This window comes from Lepidothrix coronata, unplaced genomic scaffold (genome assembly GCF_001604755.1).
Source record: "Lepidothrix coronata isolate B3197 unplaced genomic scaffold, Lepidothrix_coronata-1.0 Scaffold59, whole genome shotgun sequence".
In the NCBI taxonomy this organism is placed as follows: Eukaryota; Metazoa; Chordata; class Aves; order Passeriformes; family Pipridae; genus Lepidothrix; species Lepidothrix coronata.
Genome location: NW_016690239.1, coordinates 794,989 through 818,392, shown reverse-complemented (window position 1 = coordinate 818,392; position 23,404 = coordinate 794,989). Strand labels below are relative to the sequence as shown.

Genomic DNA, 23,404 nt, shown 5'->3' with positions numbered 1-23,404 from the left:
AGGACAAGTACCTTTTCACCAGCCAAGATTTTGGCTTATAAATATATAAAATGAAAAAAGTATATTTGCATATTTATTTGATAGAATTCAAAATATATGTGTTCATCAGGGGAAGAAAAAAAAAGAAAAATAATGCCTTTTTCCATTCATATCATGGCTTTTTTCCCCTTCGAGTAACAAAATTGTACCTGTGGGCTTCTTTTAATGTGGGATGCCAGTCTATGTCCCCAAAGAGCTGCCCTGTGATGAAGAATGAGCTGAATTTGATAACTTCCATTCAAATCCTTCTTCTGTGAAAGCTTCACATTTAACAGCATCTAATGGAAAGGGAGATTTTGTTCCATTTTTGTAAGAGAGGTTTCTCTCTACCTGATATTTGCTGAAAGATCTCTCACTCATTTGAACAGGGTAATTTTCTCCTTGGAGACTTGATGGCTATGGGGCAGATGAATACATCCTGGCTGTATGAGGAACAGCACTGTTCTCCTTCTCTCTGCAGGTGTATGATGGGCCCACTGTTCATTCTCGTCCCATTGCAACATACTGTGGTGCAGACCCTGCTTCTTTTGCATCCTCTGGCAGTTCGATGACAATCCAGTTCCAGTCAGATTCATCTGTGACTGGAAAAGGCTTTCTTTTGGAGTGGTATGCAGTGGATGCTTCTGCTGTTACACACACCATTGCTAGAGGTGGGTTATCAGTGGGTGGCACAGTTCAAAGCGATACTAGCCCGTGATACACTCAGCTGTACTTAAAGAACTCCAAACCAATTTCTCCACAAGAGAAAACCCTACTATTAGCCAGGGAAAGATTCGGTGACATTTTAATTAAACATTTTAATAGCTTTTTAAAACAATTTCTAGGGACTCTTAGATATACTAGTTTACACCATTCTAAAATAAGCATGTTGCTGGACGGTCATTTTTCTTTACACGGGTATTTCATTAAATCTAAAAATTTGATATTCTTTCATGAAAAATTATCCCTCTTGAAATACCATTCTTAAATCACTGGCCATTGTGATATGAAACCTTTCACTATAATACATCTCATATTCATAAATAAAGAGAATATGCTCAGTATCATCAGGTACCTCTGACAAAAAGCTCCTGGAAGGAGATGAAATATGCTTCTTGTGCCAATGACTTTCTCTGAGCAAGAGCAACAAGTAAAAGTTAATGTCTTCTTTCTAAATCTGAAGGCAGATTTCTGGGGACAGAGGTACTACAGATTCCTGGGGCTCTGCACTATAGTAGCTGTATGTAAGGGATATAACTGCTGGGAGAGCACTGAGCCCTGCAATGACTTTGATCAGCTTCATCGTGATCTAAGCATATAGCTGAGACATCATTAGTGGAGAAAAAAAAAAAACTTCCATTTCAAGAGGGTCTAAATTGTTTCTGTATTGTTGGTTATGTATGCACCATTCCTTTCTGATACACAAGCTGTGTTAAGCTGTGGTAGATACTCTTAGGTCATTTGTTAGATATTCGTGATGAAACAGATCACATCATTGCTGCACCAGGTAGCACATCCTTACAGATCAGGATTTTCAGGTTTTATACTGCCAATCCAAACTGAAGTTGAAGAATTCCTGCATTACTGTGAGTACATCACTGTGCCCTCATTATGCTTAATTATAGGACTCTCATATGAGGGGAGAGTTCAGTTTAAAAAGAGGATGTTTTCATTTTTGTCTTCTTGTACATGACAGGTGCATGTGGAGGGACTGTAACAACTGAAGAAACACCTTCATTCCTCTTCTCACCGGGCTGGCCCATGAATTACAGAAATCGTGCTGACTGTGTGTGGCTTATCAGAGCTCCAGGATCCACTGTGGAATTCAATATCCTGGCACTAGACATAGAATCTCACAGATCATGCAACTATGACAAACTTATCATCAAAGATGGTGAGTAGCCAACATTGCCCTACCTTGACAGCATGCAGTACAGACCCAAGGTCCCAATAGCTGCTTAAGCAATGTAGGTGACAATGGGAACATGCTCTCAATCAGTACTCTTCCTTGATTCTGAGACATTCTGGTAGTTAATACAAAATTAGCAAAGTGTAAAAAAATATTTGGTGGTCTATAAAAATATTTCTTAGTCTGTAAGGGATTAAAGGTCTTAAAAAGCATCTTCCTAAAAGAAGATGTGAGACACAGCAACAAGCAGACAAATGTGAACTGATTTAGTTTTAACACTCATGTATTCTTCTGGTCTCAGGAGACACGAGTCTTTCCCCAGTGCTGGCTACTGTCTGTGGACGAGAACCTCCTGGGCCAATAAGATCAACTGGAGAGGCGATGTTCATCCACTTCGTGTCAGATGCACGTGTCACTGGAGCTGGGTTTAATGCCTCTTATCAAAAAAGTAAGATATGCTTCTCTTATCCCCAGATAAATGCCTGCCTTGCTGCTAACAATGGGGTAAGAAAAGAAAAGACCCTGGCATTGTTAACAGTTGCCTACAGTCTATCTAATTAATCACACACGTCAGTTTTTTGCATCTCATGAATATTTATTAATAAACGTCTGACTCTGCAAAGGTAAAATTTGCTATTTTCACAGCAATATAATGCAACAAAGCATGATTCAACCAGACCAGTCACCTTTCAGAAGGAAGAAAAGTGTATGCCTAAGCTTATAACAGCTCAGCTAAGAGTGAAAGAATGCCTGACTAAGAGAGGGAAATAAATGACTCAAAGCATAGACACAAAATATAAAGAGACAGATGCAGAAAGCTGTATAAGTTCTATCAGGACTGTCAGCAATTTCCAGTGACAGTCTTCCCACATGCACCCAGGAATGATAACAGATTCCTGAGTGGGCTGAGCCACCAAGGAAGGTGTTAGGACAACAGTGAGTCAGCGAAGTTTATCTAACTGGCAGCTGGAGGAGGTGGCAGTGGTTTGGTCCATGGCTAGAAGCAATGTCCTCAGACAGTGTAATGATATGCTCATGCCATGGGAGGTCCTTGACATGGCTGCCTGCTTACTCATCTTCTAAGTCTGAGACCTGAGTCTCACTGTCAGGAGTTTTGGTGTGTGTCATCTTGCAATCTACTGGCTTGTATTTTGGGACATCATTCATCGTGTGCCTTGCTCTGTACCCCTCAACTCTTCATACACTTGTTTCAACATTTTTTTTCCTGTCACATCTTTTAGTAGACAGGGGTTTTCTCTAAGTGGTTAGGGGAATGGTTGACACTAATATTTTTCTCTTTACTTCGACTCGTTTTTCTCAGGTTGTGGAGGCTATTTGCACACGAGCAGGGGTGTGATAGCATCCCCCAACTACCCTCAAGACTATGCTCCTAATCTGAATTGTTCCTGGCATGTAGTGGTAACCGCTGGATTTATCATTGCTGTTCATTTTGAACAGCCTTTCCAGGTTAAGAGTGAGGATACTTCCTGCAGTCTTGGAGATTACATAGAGGTGAGGTTATTGACTCAGTCACCCAGTCCTCAAATCTATGAAAGCTACTGAATCTTACAGATTTCAGTGTCAGTAAGGCAGCCCAGGGTGTCACAGCATGCAAACACCAAAGGCAAATACCACAGATATTATTTCTCTTTTTCTCTCTCTCTCTCTGTGTCTCTCTTATTTATTGCTGTGCATTAACTAATCACTAGGTTATTAATTTCCCCTGTGCCTGGAAGAACTAAGATGGAGTGTGCTCATTCCAGGGCTGTTTTGTTTTGAAGTGACGTTAGCAATTTCTCTTCTAGCTGAAGAATGGGTTAGATAATGCTGCTCCACCTTTGGTGTCTGCAAGAGGGAATGGACGGTTTTGTGGAAGCAGCCCCATCTCAACCATGTACACCACAGACAATCAGCTGTTTGTCCACTTCATTTCTGACAGCAGGAATGAGGGTCAAGGATTCAAACTGATATATGAAGCTAAGAGTCTAGGTAAGTCTAGGTAATAAGCCTAAATTCTGCAAGTCATATATATGTAACTTGGAGTTTTTCCTCTTAAAGGAAGTTCTTGTTAAAAGTCCCAACCCTGGTAAAATCATATATCTGCAAAAATGTCCTCTAGTGCATAACTTCTGATCTGACACTCAAATTTTTCCTTTTTAAAGAAAGTCAGGTCACAGAACCTGGAGATATTAAAGTTTAAAAAAAATGGAAACACTTTAGCAGGGAAATAACATCTATAGTTAGGAAGAGACATTAAAAATTCATGCAGGAAAAGAAAAAAACCCTGGAAACAAGAACATTATTTTGAACATATAGTATATGCAGTGCAACTGCTAAATTATGTTAGGAATTATTCAGGCTAGTATGTCTAGAAAGGTGACAACACTTCTCACAAGTTTTATTCCCAACTGAGAAAAAAACATTACTTGCCAGACCTAACTTTTTTGAAAGAATGAAAAAATGGAGACTCAGGTCCCAGGAATAAATCGGGACCTCGGCATTTGCAGGTTTTCCGCTGTTTTCGTGACACACGCCACTGAGGACACATGTTTAGATACACTGTTAAACAGTGTATCTAAACACAACTGAGGTGACCCTTCTATCTACTCAAATTTTTAAGTGCTTGATTTTTGCTTATTTTCCCTGCTGCCCCAAAGAATCTTTCTTCTGGTGGATTCACAGGGAGAATCAATGAAGCTCTACAATAGCATTTCTACTACTTCAATTTATGGAACTTGATTAAAGCCCTGTGTTAAACCAGTATTGCTACAACATAAAGCGTTGTTTTGATGCAAAAGTTCTGGTCAAAATAAAGATATTTTTGTGGGATAAAGGACCTGAACAAACCCTCATGTTTGCTCTGACTGGAATTCCTCACACATTCATTATTTTCTCAAGCAGACATTTCAGTTTTTGGGAAATAGAAGTGGGGAACGATTAACAGAAATATTGATGGGTCTGACTTGTGGGCTTTCTAGCTCTTGGGAATTGGGATAGAAACAAGGAAAGAAATATGTTTTCTGCTTGTTTTAGAAGCAATCCAAGGAAGAACTAATAGCAGTTTAATTCAGGGCCCTGAACATTTGGAAATGAGTAGGGATAGGTAAACAGGAGCACAGAAACATAGGATTCTACTGCATTAAAATGTTTTCTCATGGTAAGCAATAAAATGTATTTGTTTTTTACGAAACTGTATGACATCAAAAGGAAAGTGTTGGAATATAGTGATAACTCATATTTTTGGTGCCTCACCCGTTTCCTTTACATGTTGTTTTTTTATTGCTGATCTTCTCTTTACCAGCTTGTGGAGGGAACATTTATATCAATGATTTCAACCCCAGTGGATATATATCTTCCCCCAACTATCCGAGCAATTACCCCCCGCATGCTGACTGTGTCTGGACCATAACTGCTCCCAATGGACATGCAGTAGAGCTGCAATTTGAAGATCAGTTTTACATTGAACCTTCACCAAAGTATACATCTGCTTTATTTTACTTGTGTTTCTTCAGAGAATTAATTCTGAATCTTCTTTCCCTGTTACTTTCTCTAATTCCTCCCAGAGAACACTTCTAGATTTACAATCCAACGTGGTTGGGAAATTTTTGAGAGATCACTGGAGCTATCAGGCCACTGGTTTACATTCCTAGAATTTGCAGTGTATAACAGAAATTAATATAACTGTCAAAGTGGAAACATCCATGGTAGAAAGGTGCTTTCTGTAAAATCAGTGCCCTCTAGTTCTTTCATATTCAGCATTTAGTTTTGCAGTCATTTGGACTCTCAGGTGCATTTAAAGCCAGTGGATTACCACCATGACACTTTGTCTCCCTCCTCCATTGCCTGGCTGCTGGTTTGCAATGGGTCTACACATTTTGCACACCCTGCCTGAAGCATAAAACAAGGCTAGTTTCCAGCTGATGTAACTTCATTGATTAGGGCTGGACCACTATAAGGCAAAGGTGAGCATCATCTGTGAGACCACCTCCAGAAAAAATGGTGAAAGATAGACAATTCCAAAGGTATCCTTTCTGGTTTCCCAGGACACTGCATCATTATGAAAGCAAAGTTGTTAGTTAAGACATTTTGGGTCTTTCTGTGCGCAGCTAAGTAACCCCCAGATTTGAATTTTTATTCCCTTAATCTGTGGTGTTGTTCCTTATTTCAACACTCATCAGTGAGACTTAATAAGGAATATCAGCTGAATCTGAATGCTGCAAATAAAAAATATTAAAGATGGTCAACAACTACTTTGCCAGTACTGTTCATATCTCTTCCCAGAACTTGCTTCTGTCAGATCTGGTCTGATCATAGGCTGAGTTTTAGATAAATCATTCTCAATGCTTCTAGCACTTCTTTTGATTCAATTATTACATAGTACAATGAATTACGAAATTGTTGATTCTGTCCTGGTCACACTGCATGGAAACTGATCTAATTCACTACAGCTTCATGGCTTTGTGCACATACTGAAATGATTTTGAAGCATTACTGCCATACATTGAACAGAAAATTCTCTTCTCTTCTAGCTGCACTACCAGCTACCTAGAGCTCCGCAGTGGTGCTGACACCACCGCCCCTGTCATTGCCAAATTGTGTGGAGGTTTGATGCCAGGCTCGCAGAGATCCTCAGGAGCTGTCATGTACCTGAGGTTCAGGTCTGACAGCAGCGCCACACACGTGGGATTCAATGCTAAATACTCCATTGGTAATGCTTGCATTTATCAATTTCTTGATTTTAAAGAAGATTTTGGTCTCAACTGTTAGACATTTGTAATAGGGTTTAAATCAGATCTGTGGGCTGACAAATGTCAGCATGTTCTGCACTTAGCAAGCAGTGAAAATTAGGGAAATATGAATAGGAAAGTACTCACAGACGTGCTGCAGTGAAAACAATTACTGGATAACCTCAAAGGCAATTATCAGAGGAGGAGTAGAAAAAAAGTCAATACGGATAAAGTCGTGTAACATGGTTTGATTTTCTGCGTGCAAACCTAATGTCACTTTCATGAGCAAGATTCTGAAGGGGAATGCAAAGATCAGCTGAAAACTGACAGGAGAAGAACAAATTAGGAGCTTTTCTATGTAAATGTAAATCAAACTATAATGACAATGCTGCTAGGCAAACAGAGGTAGCAGAATAATGGACTGAAAAAGGAATTGAGAAGCATTATTTGTCAGTTGGGAAGAGAAATACTTTAAAATTATTTGCTCTCAAACTGCAAAAACAGGATTGGAAAGCACTAGCAAAGTTTTAAAATTAAAGAAAAAATAGTCTTTGGTCAGATTGAGAAATATGCTACTTTCTTGGTTTTGACAATGTTAATAATCTTCAAAGAATAACAGATATTATGTTAGTATCACTCATATAGGAAAGTCTAGGATTGTTAATATATTGTTTTAAAATATATTAACAGTGGAATATATTGTTTTTACACAGAATTTTGCTGATTGCATTAGATCTGAAGCACTTAAGTCAAAACAGCGTGCTATTATATTTCTGAATATGAAAACTGAAGGAACTTGTATATATATACTTGTTAGTATATGAAGCCACAACTTACATTTAACCCTAATGGATTTACAGAATCTTAGCTGGATGCCAGTCATCCTGACACAAAGCACTGATCACTCAGAGGAGGAGACAGTAAGAACACAACTGTTATTGTCATGGCAGGATTGTAACAGACAGACACAGAATTCACTGTAAAAAAAATTCCAATAAATTCCTCCTGGAAATATTGTTTCATAGAATCATAGAATATCCTGAGTTGGAAGGAATCCACAAGGATCATCGAAGTCCAACTCCTGGCCCTGCACAGGACCACCTAAAGAATCACACCATGTGTCTGCAAGCACATGTTGGCTGTAAGCCTTATTAATACAAACTTATGTTTGCAGGTACCACAGAGAAATGAGTGTTCAGAAAGAGAAAATTAAAAATGAAACTTTTGAAGCTGTTTTACAAATTGTGCAATGATCAGTTACCAAGGCATCACAAGGAGTGGAATGTGAACAGGAAGGGACAACAGGAAAGAAGAGTCTAGACCATAGCTGTAGGCCCATACCAGGAGTCAACTTCTGCCAGTCATAAAAAATCTAGATCCATGCTTAGCCAGCTGCATTGCTTTATAATTTATCTGATGCATCTTTGCAAGATTTTCTGCTAAATATGGAGATAGGTGAAGATTAGATTGAAAACTGTGAATTTGTTCAAGTTATAAAAGATACGACAGAGAGGAAGGGTTGCTTGCAACGGCAGGGGACATGTGTGTGTGTGAAAGAAAACCAGCAGCAAAAAACAAACTAGGACTGGCTGAATTAGCTGGAGAACATGGAATATTTTTAACTGGAAAGCAATTCCTGTTTTATTGCCACAGTTAGGGAACAAGTCAGTTGTGCCTCAGCTTTAGCTCTTGTTTAGGAGAATAATCATCTTTCTGAGGTCCTTCAGTCAACCAAACAATATTCTTTCTTTTGCAGCTCCCTGTGGTGGGACAGTGATAGGACAAACCGGCATCATCGAAAGCACAGGGTATCCTGACGTTCATTATCAAGACAACCTGCTGTGTGAATGGTTTCTGCAGGGTCCCAGGGGCCACTATCTTACCATCAGACTAGAAGGCCTAGATATTCAAAACTCCTCCGAGTGCACAAATGACTTTGTGGAGATCCGAGAATACAACGCTTCCGGTCAGAGAATTATTTCAGTGTTTGTCTTTCCCTCCCCAGTACTACTATGAAACCTCACCAGAGGTTCCTGAAAGCATTTCCCTTTGGGTACAAAGTGAGCCTTTTCAGTATAGAGTATTTGCTTCTGTCTGCCTTGCTTGCTGATGCAAAGTGAGGCAAACAACCCCCTTCTATTTACCAGCAATAACTTGATTTTACTGGTTTACTCCTGCCTGTCCAGTTAAACTAGAAAATGATCCTTCAATATAAATATAAATATAAATATAAACAATATATTGATATAAAACTGTCTTTCTGTATGTGATTTTTGCAGGAAATTTGTTGGGCAGGTACTGTGGTAATACTCTCCCTGATGCTGTGGACACCTCTGACAGTTTTGCTTATGTCAAGTTAGTCACTGATGGATCAGTCAATGCCCAAGGATTCAGACTGCGCTTTGATTCCAGTACTGAAGGTTGGATTTGGAACGTTGTGAGATACTTTGAGGAAGCAACATATACCACAGATTGTATTGCACTAATAGAGCATATATTGTAGATCACTTTTTCTTGGAGGGGTGTGTTATTTGGTCTTAACTATAAACTCAGGGGGAAATATGAATAGAGTTCTCTGGCAACTACTTAGCTGAGATGAAACTTTGTGAAGCAAGCAGTGTCCTGCTATAATGGGTGTTGCCATCAGTGGTAGGTCTTGCACAATGAAGCATACTCTTCCACTCCTTTTCTCTTCAACAACTAGTCTAGAGTTGTCCTAACATACCCTCCCCACATCCCTCTTGAAGAGCACGAAGGTAGAGAAATGCTGTAATTTTCCTTTATGTTATTCTGTCCCTCTAAGGTGAGTGGTATTCTTAAATCTCCCTAAAATCAATAGTTTTCAACCCATAGGTTTTAAGCAGAATCACAGAACTGCAGAAATACTGAGGTTGGAAGGGGCCTCTGGAGATGAGGTAGTCCAACCCCTTGCTCAAGCAGGGTCAGGTAGAGGAAGTTGCCCAGGACTGTGGCCAGTCAGGTTATTATATTGTTACCCACTCTAAGACCCTGCTCGTTCTGTGTAGCTCTGCCCAGTCATCTGAAGGGCAGAAATGTCTCAGGTCTTGCCACAGTGAGAGGCTTGTATCACTTCACATCAAAGCCTATGTGTCACTCATAGGCTTCTGAAGCCTGGGATGAGCCCTTCAGAAAAGACAATATTAATAAATGGACTAAAAAGAGCTGCTTTGGTCAGTTAATATTCAACTGCATTTATGGCTGAGTGATAAAGACCAGCAGGAATGTAGCTGTTTAGGTAAATATGTGGACAGGGTAGGCCAATCAAATTAATCTCTCAGGATCTCTTTTTCTTGCATTATTGGGGTTTTTTTGCTATAATTCTATAAGCAATGCTTTATTCTAAGAAGTGTCCTAATACTTGGGTATTTCAGAATGTGGTGGAGATCTTACTGCCCCTGTTGGAACATTTACTTCACCCAACTATCCCAACCTATACCCACATAACCGAGTGTGTGAATGGAGGATCACAGTGGAAGAAGGACGACGTGTGACTCTAACCTTTAATGATATGAAAACTGAAGACCACTGGAGCTGCTCATCAGATTATGTGGCTGTGAGTATTGGGTGTAAAGGCAGAAATTGCTCTTCCTAATCCCTTTATGGAGTACTAGTGGATGTAATAAAGCTGAAATGTCACTTCTAGGTCTATATATGGTTTAAAGACAAATCATAATTTAATCTGGGGAAAACAGATAAATGGGAGAAAATTACCTCTGTAGACCATATAAACTCGTCTGCTTGTTTTAGAGTGTGGAATTTTTGAAATTGTGGCCAAGGCAGAGTGGAAGACTTGGAAAAAATAATTGGAATTATCTCTTTATCGATTATGGAAAAAGGTTCTGGGGTTTTTGAAAGCTTTCAAGGTCTCTTTTCTGTGGACACAAAGTCCATCAGTCAGTTCCAGGTCTCTTTTGACTTTGGAGGTTGCTACTGCTGTTGTTACTTACTGCTGTCAATTAAAAAAGAAAAAAAAAGAGAGAGAGAGAAAAAGCCAAGGATTGCAATAAATGACTACTACTGGGTGGGACCTTGTATATTCTGAAAGAAAGATAGGGAGATCTCAGAAAACTCTACCTCTTTATCACCCTCCATCTTCAAAGGGATAAACATTGGTTATTTTATCATGTTTATTTTAGATTTCTGGTTATTTAGTGAAAAAAAAATAAATTATCAAACCTGGCATCTAGACCTTAACCTGATCAGATGTACAAATGCCTGAAAAATGTGATTCCTCTATAAAACTGCAGAAATGAGAGATAGATTTAGTTTCCCATTTGTTCAGATTAGCAGTGCAAACACAGGAATTAACTGTAGGATGATCAGAAGCCAGCCCATGCACAAGCATGGAGAGGGGTGAAGTAGCTATCCCTTGGGATTTGTAGATGATGTTTCCCTTGTTTTCCTTCACAGATGCTTTAGGCAAAGCATTGGGAGCTGGCTTTTTATAAATTAATGATCTCTTAAAGGAAGATTTTTCCTGCTCGCTTTTATGCATTCAACACTCTAACAAATTCCAATTCTCAGTGGGAAACATCATTTCAGCCTTGCTTGCACTGCTGAGGCAGTCGTAGAAAGAAGGAAATTAACTCCTAGCCTAAGGACTGTATGAAAGAAACTGAGAAAAATACCTCTGGATCATCAAAAAGTGAAATGTTTGAATTAATCAAAAACACCCAGCAGCACTCAATCTGTTGAAGATTTTGATAAAGTTGATGTTGGCTTTAACAAGAATACAAAGGCAATGATTTGAAATGAAATAAACATGATCAGTATCTTATTAAGTGATTGAATATATAAATATTGAGCTAAACTGCAGTATTCTTCCCAATAAAACTATTTCAATTTCTCTTTTTAAAAAGGAAAGAGACAGAGAGAATATGTTTGTGTTTCATCAAAATGAGCAAGTTATTTTTAATGTTTTGCTTCAGGGCCTCCTCCACTCAAGGCAATGCAAGTTTGTGCCAAGGTTTGGAGTAGTTTGAGAACTAACCCGCTGTGAGGGACATCAATGAACCTCATATTAAAGATGTGAAACACTGTTAAATGATACCGGAGATGCTCATCAGACTACTATATATTGATCTCATAAGAGTTTACTCTGACCCCACAGGTTTACAATGGCCTTAGACAGAATTCTCCCCGGCTGGCCAAGCTGTGTGGAGAGGTAAATCCAGGCACTGAGGTGAAATCCACTGGAAACACAATGAAAGTCATTTTGGTGACAGACATGTCCCGTGCAACCAGAGGTTTCAGTGTCTCGTATACATCTAGTGAAGATGCAGGTAGTGTATGTTTTTGAATTAAGTGGTTGTTCTTTGGTGAGCCATGCCATAGATAAAGTACTGGCACATATAACAAAAAATTACCTAAACAGATAACAAATCTCTGATACCTTTTTTCTCTTACATCCCTGGATGGGAATACATATGGATCACAGTCCCTGCTCTCCCTACTGTTCTATTGTTTTGTACTTGGTCTTGAGTAAGAGATGGTATGAAGTGGCCTTATTCCATGAAAATTTCGAAAAAGCGTAGTGCCATAGACAAATTGAATAATTCAAGTGCTTCCTTATTACTCAGGGGTGTAATTAATTTATTGTAGCTTGTGAAATAGTGCAGCTAACCTACTTTTGCAAGCTCAGCCTCCAGAGAGGAGGCAGCTGCCAGAGCCTTACTACTATATCCTTGAGTCTTTTGAACTTGATTTTCCAACTCCCACCCCAAGCATCCTGCTGTAGCATGAGTGTATTGCTCTTGAGGGTGTGTTTCAGAAAAATTTTCTCTTGAGTATCAAATTCGTTAATGAGCAGGGCTGAGCAATACTGAACTGAAGCTGTAGTGAGATTTTATTGAAATGTTAAATAATGCTTGTTGTATTGATAGTACTGTTGAAATATTTTATTTGATACTGTACATAATTGTTCTTTGCTTTACACGTGTTTTTAAAGACTTGACAATAAATTCCAGGACAATAGGCAAGAATTCTCTTCTACATAGCAGTAAATTATGAAAAATAAGAAGATGGAAAAGGTTTTGATCTAATCAGGACATGTGCTTTCTGACATGAGCATATCTGAATAAACAGGGGCAAGATTTCACTTCATACAGGAATTATTACTATTTTTTAATAAACTGTATTTTGTTTCTGCAGTTTGTGGTGGAATCCTGGTGGGACATGTAGGTGGGAATTTCTCCTCTCCTGGTTATGATGGCATCAAAAATTACACAAATAACCTGAACTGTGAATGGATAATTGAAAACCCCTCCCACTATAATTCATCCATTTATGTGTCTTTCGAGGATTTCCACTTGGAACATCACCAGAACTGTCAGTATGACTACCTAGAGCTACGAATAGGTTTGTATGTTCAGCAGGAGAATGGATAAAGCCTGTCAAGGTTCTGGTCGTGCAACTCCGTTTGTGCCAATTCTTGTTCATATATATTTGCAGAGAATGGCTATTGTAGAATCTGTACATTTGGGAGTGTTCATATTATGCCTTCCATGTTGCATCCATGACCAGGAGTGGGATTTCACTACCAGAGCAATTGATGCATGCATTTGGTCACCTTTTCTTTCAGGGCAGAAAATAGAAAACTGGATAGGTATGTTAGGAGGATAAATTATTTTGGTGTTTGCAATACCAACCTGACTCTCTCATTACAAGGGAAAATATGAACTTCATCTTCCTTGAAAGATGGAAGTTAGAATGATCAAAACAATTTATTTGGTTCACTGCCCATTCTCTCCCTGGTCCTGCAATGTCTCCAGGGACAGCAGGAATGGAGTAAAGAATGCTTTAATTATTCATACTCTCTGGGCTGCATACCCCATTTTTGTAGTCTATAAGATGATTCTCCAGAAAGGAATCCATATTTCCTGTTCGATTGCATCACAAAATACAGACTGAAGCATTTAAAAGGAAAATAAAAATCACAGGATTAATGCACCAATAATATCTCTGCATATTTGTGCATCTTTAGCTATCTGCAAGAACAGCAGCTGGAAATGTCATATGAAAGTCACTCAGCTAATGCCAAGTGTAGTATGAAAGCTGCAGCTGTCTCCTTCACTGAGGGCTGTATCTGTGAGTCCCAGAGAGAGCAGGTTCTAATTTACCAGGAAATCAATTCTGAAAGATGTGAAAAGGTTGAGAGCGGGAATCCTTTACATCCTTATTTGCATTCACTTGAGCAAGAGCTTTTGATTGTGTAGCATTGGTTTGTCCTCTGTAGAGCCAGAGCGTGCATAGCTGCATAGCCTAGCAGTTCTCTCCCATGTATGCACTGGAGCTGGGGAATAATAGAAAGAAAACTCAGATAGAGAAATAATAAAATATATCTGCTTTGTTACACATCCATTCCCACTACTCACTTCATCATGAACCTCAGGCCTCCAGGCAATACAATCAAAGGAGAGGGGAGAAAGTGTAGTCTTGTTTTGCTCTGCACAGTTTTGTCATCTAAATAGTAATGTTCACTTCAACCATACTAATGGAACTTGAGTTTCATAACTAGTCTTGTGTCAAAAGCAGAATGCCCTAACTCATATGTGTATGCTGACAAGTAGCATTTAATGAGCGCTGAGATGCAAATAGTGCAGAATATCACTAGACTCAGGCAGGTATTGTTTAAGACTCTTGACACAGCAGATGTGTAGTTGGGGAGAGGTCCAATTCAACAATAAGTTACCCGAGAGACCCCAAATGAAGCCAAGATGTGCAAAATTCTTTTGTGATACCCATACAATACATGTCACGGTACTCAAAGAAAAAAGGGAAGAAAGTGGAATTAACTGTATGTATTCACTGAGAAATATTTAAGCTAAATAGATAAATATTTTAAATTTCTTAGGATAAGGGTTTATATTGAGTTATTAAATTATCAGGTGTGTGCATGTAGTCTGTATACGGTAATACAGCTGAGCATACTGCTACAGTGAAATAAACTCTTAACTTTTGGCTTTTGTGGAAACTCTTGGTTTTGTCTTTCAGACCATTCCCTTCATTTTGAATGATAATCTTACAGCACAGTATTTCTGTTTTCGTTTTCTGTTTATCAACAGTCTAGTTCTCTAGCCAGCTGGCCATTCATGAAAGCAATGATAGGTGTCACTTTTCACACCGTAGAGACTGAGTAACCCGCATCACATCTGTCACACAGTCACCTCATAAGAAGTGCACAAAACATATACTTCACATACTCAAAGTAGATATTACTATTTTTTCCTGAAAAAATAGTAATATCATTTATCATGAGTGCCTTCTGCTTGTACAGCTCAATATCAATATCAATGCATGTTAACAAGGCAGTTTGTAGCCATTCTCTTTGTATTTTACATTAATAGAATTTTATTATATGTCACTTTTTATCCTTGTGCTTCAAGGCATTTCAAATGGTGGCTGCATCACCATATATGACAGAAACATGTAGTCACTCAACCGTGTGACGTAGAATAACTGTGAAAGGGCTTTGAAGAACACCCAAAATTTCTCCCTCTTGCTCTGCTGCAAGAACAGTCTGTCATTACATGTGGAGCTACAAGTTGCTTTTTGAATAGAGACTTTTAAGACCAGCAGCCTACTATTGTTAGAGAAGTGAACTTGGGAATGGCATTGCCTGGATGTCATGGGGAATGCTATTACACTTCTTTTCTTTCTCCTGATAATTTATCAGTAATAAACAGAAGCTGATACTTTTGCCAGTGTGACGGATAAGAGCTTACACCAACATGAGCAAAGTTGCAGTGTCACAGAAGTATAGTGGACTGTGTTGTGCTTGCTTTTAGGTTTCAAGGATTTGAGCAAATGCTGGCATTTTTTGCCATACACAGAACAATATGTTGATCTCCCTAGGAAAGAGATGCCTACTGTTAATACAGCAGTGACAGCTTGTTCATGGATGATGCACATCCCTATATGGTAGAAAACTCAAAATCCCTGTTGACTTTAATGAGGATGTCATAAAAACAAAGATTCAATAGGTTTCCATGTGTTACAGTCCTTGGGTCCTCTCTTCCCAGTGTTCTGCCCCCCAAAAGTCTGTAGTTTTGAGGCAGAACAATGAGGGTTCTGATGAGACATACAAAATGAAAGTGTTCAGGGTGGCAGGAAGAGGAGAGAAGGAGCCCTGGGGTATTAAAAGGATCATAAATATAGCTTTGGAGAGAACTTCCTTGTTGCCAAGATTTAGATCCCAGCAATGAACTGCAGCACTCTCCTTATGTCCGTAACAAAAAATCAGTTACTAAGTGTGATTATGTACTTTTCTCTGTTTTCTAGTTAAAACACAAGGAAATGTATGTTTGCCCTATTCCTTTATGCTATTGTAGCTCTTCTAGGACTCAAAAATTGTTGTGTTTTTTTTCTTTCTTTACTTAGGGGATGCTGATGGAGAGCTAATAGCCAGACTTTGTGGTCAGGCTGCACCATCTGTACCATTAGTCATAGCTGCCCCACAGGTCTGGGTACACTTTTTAAGTGATGAAAACACAGAAGATAAAGGATTCTTGGCCCATTACACATATGAAGGTAAATGACTTGCTAGACTGCTGCCTTTGCCAACTGAGGCACTTCCGGGGAATGTTGCCATTCATTTGGTGATACTGAGAATATACGTGATGGGATCAGCTCTTAAAGAGGCCCTCAAAGTTACACGGTCCCTGCCACTATTTATATCCTTCTAAAGCAAGCACATGCTAGCAGCTGAATTTTCAGATTTATTTTCTGCCTCACTGTTCCCATTCCCCAAACTGCATTTGAGGTTTTGCAATGCTATGTAACACTCATAACAGCTGGTTGCTCTTGGGAATAGGGATGTAACAGGTAGCACCAGCCAAGTTTGACTTACTTCAAATAGGTCTCCAGAGTGCTAGCAGAGCTGAAATGCATTCTGCTGCTTGAACCTTAGCACTAATTTTGAAATCCACTTAAAGCCGTATCAGTGCAAATTACACCACTTTGCCATTTATGTGCCAACACAACTAGTCTTCCTGTCACAGCTGAATTTAGCCTTGGGGCTTCTCTAGACACATCAACAACTTTTTTACTTGATTGTGTTGGTCCAAGAATGGCACTGATTTTCTTAAGTGTCTGAGATAAGTAAATGGAAGATAAGGTGGAAGAAGCAGCTCTAAGTGTCAGTTGGCTAAGGTTTTGCAGAGCTATATTAAGTGTCAGAAAAAATGCAAAGTTTCAAGGTCATTGCATCTGTTTACTCACTATTCAATGATAAACATTTTAAAACATGGATTTTCCCAAAGAAATTGTTCATCCTTACCTGTATCAGTCTAACTGAAATACGTTTTAGTACTATTATAAGCTGAATAATCTTCCATTTGTTTGATTATAGTTTTCAGTTCCTAAAATGTATTGAAATTTTTTTTTTCTTCAGCCTGTGGTGGTATACAGTCAGGCGAAAGGGGAGTTATCTCAAGCCCTAACTACCCAGAGCCTTACAGCAGTCTGACTCACTGCTCCTGGTTGTTGGAAGCCCCTGAAGGTGAAACTGTCACTGTGAGTAACGTAATGTCATGATTATGTGCACAGCTGACAGTGTGAGAAGAATCTTCTGAGTCTTGAGGAACAGGTTTGAGACAAATTGGAAAATCAGAAATGTGGAGAAATGAAATATGTCCCCATCAATCTTAACTAAGAGGGGGAATGAAGATAACCAAACCAGACTGTGCTTTTTGAAAATCAGAAGGATCCTGGTATAACTTGACCTCAAAACATAGCACTGACTTCTCCTTTAAACAGTGACTTGGTTAAAAAAACTAGTTAGAAAACCTAAAATAACTCATTTTATTAGATATGCATGGATATTCTCAATATCATGAGAATGAATATGAGGCTGAAGGTATTTCTTCTCCTCAGAGAAGTTACAAGCCACTAGAAAGTTACTTTTGTATCTTAATGGTCTGGAAGATACTATGATTTCTGGTACAAATAACATCTATGAGATGCTGCTCTTATTTCCCAATAACTATTAACAGGTGCCCGAGGTACTACTTTCTTGAGTCAAACTCCTGAGAGACCAATTTAAGCACCTTTATAACCAAGCAGTGTGAAACTTAACTCACTGAATTATTTGACTGATTCTTTCAAGCACAGGTCCAATCATTGATATTTATGGTCCAGGTCAGAAAAGTATCTGAAAAGCACTTTTGTTAAAACACATTGCAGATTTTCATATGTAATGTCTTTCATTAATTTTCCTATCATGTTTTCCTTGTTTACAACTAAAAAGGTATTTCTTAGAAATGCAAACCCGTAGTCCTAATTATTCTGCTGCATGATATTCTGACCACTGCCTAGGTACTTACTTCAGGGAATACAGGATTATTTTAAGAGAACACAAAATGTCTATTTAATCCACAAGCTTGTTTAAAGCAGAACTAATCTTAAGCAGATGGAAGCAGATTTCTGTTTTGAAAGGACTGAGTGGTGGCCCCCTCAATGAAGGCAGACTAAATTTTGCAATATAAGATGCCAGTTTCAGTTGCTGGTCTGAATTTAAACCATTAGAGCTAAATTTGTATTTGGTCTTTGACTGAGGCAGAGTTCTTTTGGAAATGAATACACACAAAATGTACAGGGGGAAATATTATGTGTTTGCTAAACTTTTCTACAAAGATCCTGCTCCTGAAACTGGTAAAAAAAAAGACTGATTGTAACAGGGCCAGGCAGTAATTAGTGTACATCAATATTTCAGCATCGACAAATGCAGGAGTCTACTGCATCAGCAATCTAAATCTTTGAACTGGAAATCCCACCTGTGTGCATATCACTGCAAGGACAAATGGAATCAGTGTGGGAGGAAGACAGGGTCAGAAGCTGCCTGCCCCGCCTAGTCTGTTTATGTGATGCTTCCAGGCCCACAGGAATGAACCATGGAACTGTTTCTGTTTTAATGGAAACTAACATTATTTTTAGCAACTGTTAGTACATTGATTCAGAATAATAGGAAGAAAAAAAAATCCAGAGCCTTCTGCTTACATAACTACTTGTATTTCATGACCAGAAGCCTTGAGTTCAACACCCACGCATATTCAAGACTGTTTTGAAGCACATACTTAGCTTCAAAGTATGGTTAAGTCCCAGTAATGCCAGGTTTGAACCTATGCATTCCTCTTCCATTTCTATCTTCAAGCTAAGTAGCTGCTGTTACTTATAGTGGTAAGATTCCAAGCAATACTTACAGGAAAGCATCATGAAGCATGGGTTGGATTCCTAAGCATACCCAGAAATCATTGTACCAGGATGGCTACAGGATCTGGCTGGAATTGCTCTAAACCCTCCCTGGAGTGACTGGTTTTAGCACCTGAATGTCACTTTTGTGTGTTGCAGCTTACTTTTACAGCCTTCCACATTGAAAATCATTCACTTTGTAAGTGGGATTCTGTTACTATCCTGAATGGTGGATCTCCAGGGTCTCCTGTCATAGGAAAGTATTGTGGAAACACATCCCCTGGGACAATTCAGTCTGGTTCCAGCAAACTACTTGTCATCTTTAACTCTGATCACTCAATTCAAGGAGGTGGCTTCTATGCAACATGGACATCAGAATCTTTAGGTAAGTTTGCATTAACTAACAAAAGAAATACGTGGCAACATCTTCAGCATCCCTGAAAGAAGGCAATATTAAAAAAATCAAGTATTAAACCATTGCTGTCTGATCTCACACAAGGAAATAAAACTTAGACTGATTTTGTACTTTTTAAGTTTCATACTGGCAGCTTCTTGATGGCTGTAAATTGATACCATGTCCATTAGCCTCCCGGCAGTGGTATCTATTGTCAGTGACTATGAGACATTTCATTTTATGAATAACAATTGTTCCACAGTTTGATTTGGTTTAAACACTTATAACTAGGAAGAGGTCAGTTTCAAAACAGAGAGGCAGACAGAACTTCTCAAAGAGCACATGTCTCAACAGCCTAAACCTCTTCCACTGCAGTGGAGATGTTGGTACCCTTTTGAAGGTGATATACATGCAGGATTGAATGGTACGTTTTTCAAAGCTACCATCCTTCTGTTGAGATTATCAGATCTCTCGATTTTAAAAAAAGGTGGCTCACTATTTGCACAGTGTACCTCAAGAAGTCAATAGAGGACTGAAGGCAAGTGTAGATGTGGCAGATAGTGACAGGACAGAAATCACTGTGCCTTCCTACCTCAGAACAGAGCTGGCCAAGTGCTCCCTACTGTCACCTACAGCTGCAAACCTTCTGGCTGATGCTGATCACCTTTCTGTCCCTTAATAATGTAGCAGTGTCTTTTAGAAGTAGTGATGGAGTGTCTTTTTAAACATATCAATAGTCTGCATTTGCATGGATATACACTGTCACTTAAGCAGGATTTTTACACTGTTCTCACTGAGATTTCATGTGCGACGAAAACCACTCTTCAATGATGTAGTAGACATTAGCCTACATGTGCAATATGTATAGGTAGTGTTCACTTTGTGAGAGGGTTTGGGGTTTTTTTATGTACCTGATTTCCTTTCTTTAGCTTTTTTCTCATTTGTTCACTGAGAATCTCTGGTTTTTGGTATGTGTGACCAAAATCTGGCTTTGCATCCTTCTAAACGCAAGTGCCATTACTGACACAGAAGAATGAAAAATAAAATCTTCCTTTTAAAACTATTTTTTTTTAATTAAGAGGAAAAAAAGGAATGTTATAAACCTTTTTTTGCTCTTTATTCATCCTTTTACTACATCGTCTCTGAAATAATAAGGGTTGCTTGTGCTGTACGCATAGCCCTAGTAAATTATTCTTGGCATGGTATTTGCAAATATGTTTCAAATTAGCTAAACGTACTACGTATAAAAACATGAGCTGCCACAGAGCCATAACCAGTTATTCCCCTTTATAAATGAATCTGTTAGCAATTTTTAAAGTCATGTTTTCCAACCCTCTCCATAATCCCACTGAGATCCACAGGGCTGCCTGGACTGGAGAAGTCACCATTTTGCCCTGGGTAAATGGATGTAGCTTGAGGAGATTCATATGTAGAACTGCAATATTTTCATGTTGCAGAGTGAGAAGAAAAAAGCATTCATTAGTAGATTGGGTTTTTTTCTCTAGAGTGCTCTTCTGAATGGCTGTCTGTCATGATGTGCATGCTGTAGGTTGTGGGAAGGAACCTGCACAGTCTCAGGAGAAGCTCCTCATCAATGTGTTCCTGGTTCTTACAGTCTTTCAAAGCAATACTCACTTCAATTTGCCAGGAGTGTACAGATGGACCAAAGCAAAAGTGTATGAACTGGCAAGGAGAACGAGCTTGTGAAGAAAATAAAGTGAAGTACAAAGAGAGACCTTCCCTAGAGTGTAACTACCTCCCTACTGCAGGGGTGGGAGAAAGAAAATTACTTAAAAGAGGGGTAAATGAAGTTTCAATGGGTATCAGGACTTTCCTCTCTCACTCTTGCAGGCACAGAAGGAAACAGCCATTCAAAGCTGACACCAACAAAAAATATTTGAACATTTCTCCCACCTGTTGGTGGTTTTTTGCAGGCTGTGGTGGAATCATTCATTCTGATAATGGTGTGATCAAATCCCCTCATTGGCCTCAAAACTTTCCCATGAACACCAGATGTACATGGACCATCACTGCACACGAAAGCAAACACTTGGAGATGACCTTCCATAGTAACTTCCATATTCCAGATAGCGATGGAAGCTGCCAGAGCAGTTACGTGAAGGTAATAATTGTTAGGGTTCGATCAGCAGAGCAGTGCTTAAAGAAGTCATGATTCCAGAATCCTGTTTTGTGTTTGTCATGGTTATAACTGTCAAGGCACAAAATTCATGAAATATAAACTGAAGTCCTTGTACCAATACAGTCCATTTTCTGTGTGTTTTGTGAACTGGCTTGTATATAGTTTGAATTTTCATCTGTTCTTGAGGTTCCATCACCCTCCTTGCTGCCCCAAAAATTAAAAATACGAAAAAAAAAAGCATATATGATTTCAGAACAAGGAAATAATGAGAAAATACAGTGTAAATAAAAGATTACTCCAATGAGTAAAAGAAAAAAAGGAATGTGATACTGTAATTCTACCAAACTTCTTTATAAGTGTTTAAACTGTCCAAGTTGCACTAATCCTTCTTTTTTTAATCTCCCAAACCAAAGATAGTATTCTTATCTTTCATATGTTGTCAAGAGCCTCTTGTTTTCAAAGCAATAGAATGAAGTGGACATGCCTTGAATTTTTCAGTGTCATTTTTTTCTCAGGCATTTGGCGTATGTTCAGTGGTTTTGTGCTCATTTTCTCCACAGAAGTACAACTCCCACTTGAAATAAAGGGCAAACATAATTTGACAACATGTAGGAAGACTTGAGCAGCTGGATCAGGATGGTCTGATCCATATCTACTAACTCACAAACCACAGTTGCACTCATTTTTTAAGGTTGTGAAAGAAAGCCCTACAGCTAATAGATTTGTCTTTTCAAAGACAGTGATTAATTGATGTAATATGTTAAAATAAATTTCGCTAATATGGAAGTCTTAATGTCAACCAGTAAAGGTGTTTAATTTAAAATTCCTGAACTGCCCTGAATGGCATAAGCAGAACTATGTCAACTGGAGATTTCCTCCAGAGAGAAAAATCTGAAAGTTTTGATGTTCGTTTCCATTTCTAAATGTCCAGTTTGAGATGCATGAAGGTGTCTGCATATGAAAAACTGTGGAACAGATGTAAGTTTCTTCCATTTAATCCAAATTGAGCAGCCACAAAAGAGTAATCCAAAATCAATAGTGACTTTGCAAGACCTTGGCCAGGCTATAGACTATTAAAATTAATCCTTTGAGCATTCATTGCCTCAAACACCTGGTCACACGAATGAGGTGATTCATATGCCTACACTTACAGACTAACCCTTGGCTAACCCTTTCCTTTCTAGGATGGTTGGTTAGAGCTTCATGTGGTTGTTCTGGTTCCTCTCAATTTCTTTAAAACGTATTATTTTAAATATCAAATACAATTTGGTTTTAATATATTTTTGGTATAAACTACCAATAAAGAAACTATGCAAACATATCAACAAAAATAACTTTATTATTAAAGTAAATAATTTGTATTTAAGCAAACTTTTTAAATCCTTGTCAATAAACATCTTGATTCAGGAAATTTTTTTAATGGTTAGAAACATCAAACATTTATACCTATGTTTCATTTTATATTTGTCTTGAAATTCAGCACTTAAACTGTGAGCTTAAACTGTGCATATTTAAGTAAATACCTAAAGAGGCTTTCACTTACCTACCTAAACCTGCGTGTGCTTCTTGAATTCAGGGCTTGATTGAACTTAAATTGGCTGTTGGTACAGTTGAAGTAATACTTTAAAAAAATTGTAGTTTTTTCTTCATTATATTTTTTGTGAATTTTATTATTTTCTTAACTATGTGATTTGATACTTGTCATTGAACAAGTCAATGCAAAATAAAAAAAATGGCAATCTTTCTTTATTACCAAGACTAGATATTAGGAATCCAGATCTCCCAGCTCAATGCCTGTATATTATTCTAGCATTACAGTTTTTTGTTTTATTTACTCATGAATAACATAAGGATTGCATGTAATAATTCCTTGTATACATAGTTATGCATATTTATAGGGTGTATGGAGATAAGTAAACAGAGACAAAATGAAAGTAGGTAATGATTGTACATAACATATTTTTCTCTTGTCCCCTGGACCTATGTTTGCTCTGCTGTCATCAGGGATT

The 23,404-nt window shown here is 38.4% G+C and overlaps 1 protein-coding gene across 1 annotated transcript in view; it reads left to right on the top strand.

Moving 5' to 3' along the window:
- The window catches only part of CUBN (cubilin), a 149,268-nt gene that overhangs the window by 90,889 nt on the left and 34,975 nt on the right, over positions 1-23,404 (top strand). The window contains exons 38-53 of the mRNA XM_017817059.1: positions 500-689; positions 1,715-1,912; positions 2,229-2,375; positions 3,249-3,439; positions 3,733-3,916; positions 5,229-5,403; positions 6,457-6,635; positions 8,411-8,620; positions 8,934-9,074; positions 10,047-10,228; positions 11,786-11,957; positions 12,826-13,032; positions 16,054-16,203; positions 17,066-17,187; positions 19,021-19,246; positions 21,190-21,377. Coding sequence (XP_017672548.1) covers positions 500-689; positions 1,715-1,912; positions 2,229-2,375; positions 3,249-3,439; positions 3,733-3,916; positions 5,229-5,403; positions 6,457-6,635; positions 8,411-8,620; positions 8,934-9,074; positions 10,047-10,228; positions 11,786-11,957; positions 12,826-13,032; positions 16,054-16,203; positions 17,066-17,187; positions 19,021-19,246; positions 21,190-21,377 — 2,862 coding nt within the window. The remainder of the gene's footprint in view (positions 1-499; positions 690-1,714; positions 1,913-2,228; positions 2,376-3,248; positions 3,440-3,732; positions 3,917-5,228; positions 5,404-6,456; positions 6,636-8,410; positions 8,621-8,933; positions 9,075-10,046; positions 10,229-11,785; positions 11,958-12,825; positions 13,033-16,053; positions 16,204-17,065; positions 17,188-19,020; positions 19,247-21,189; positions 21,378-23,404) is intronic.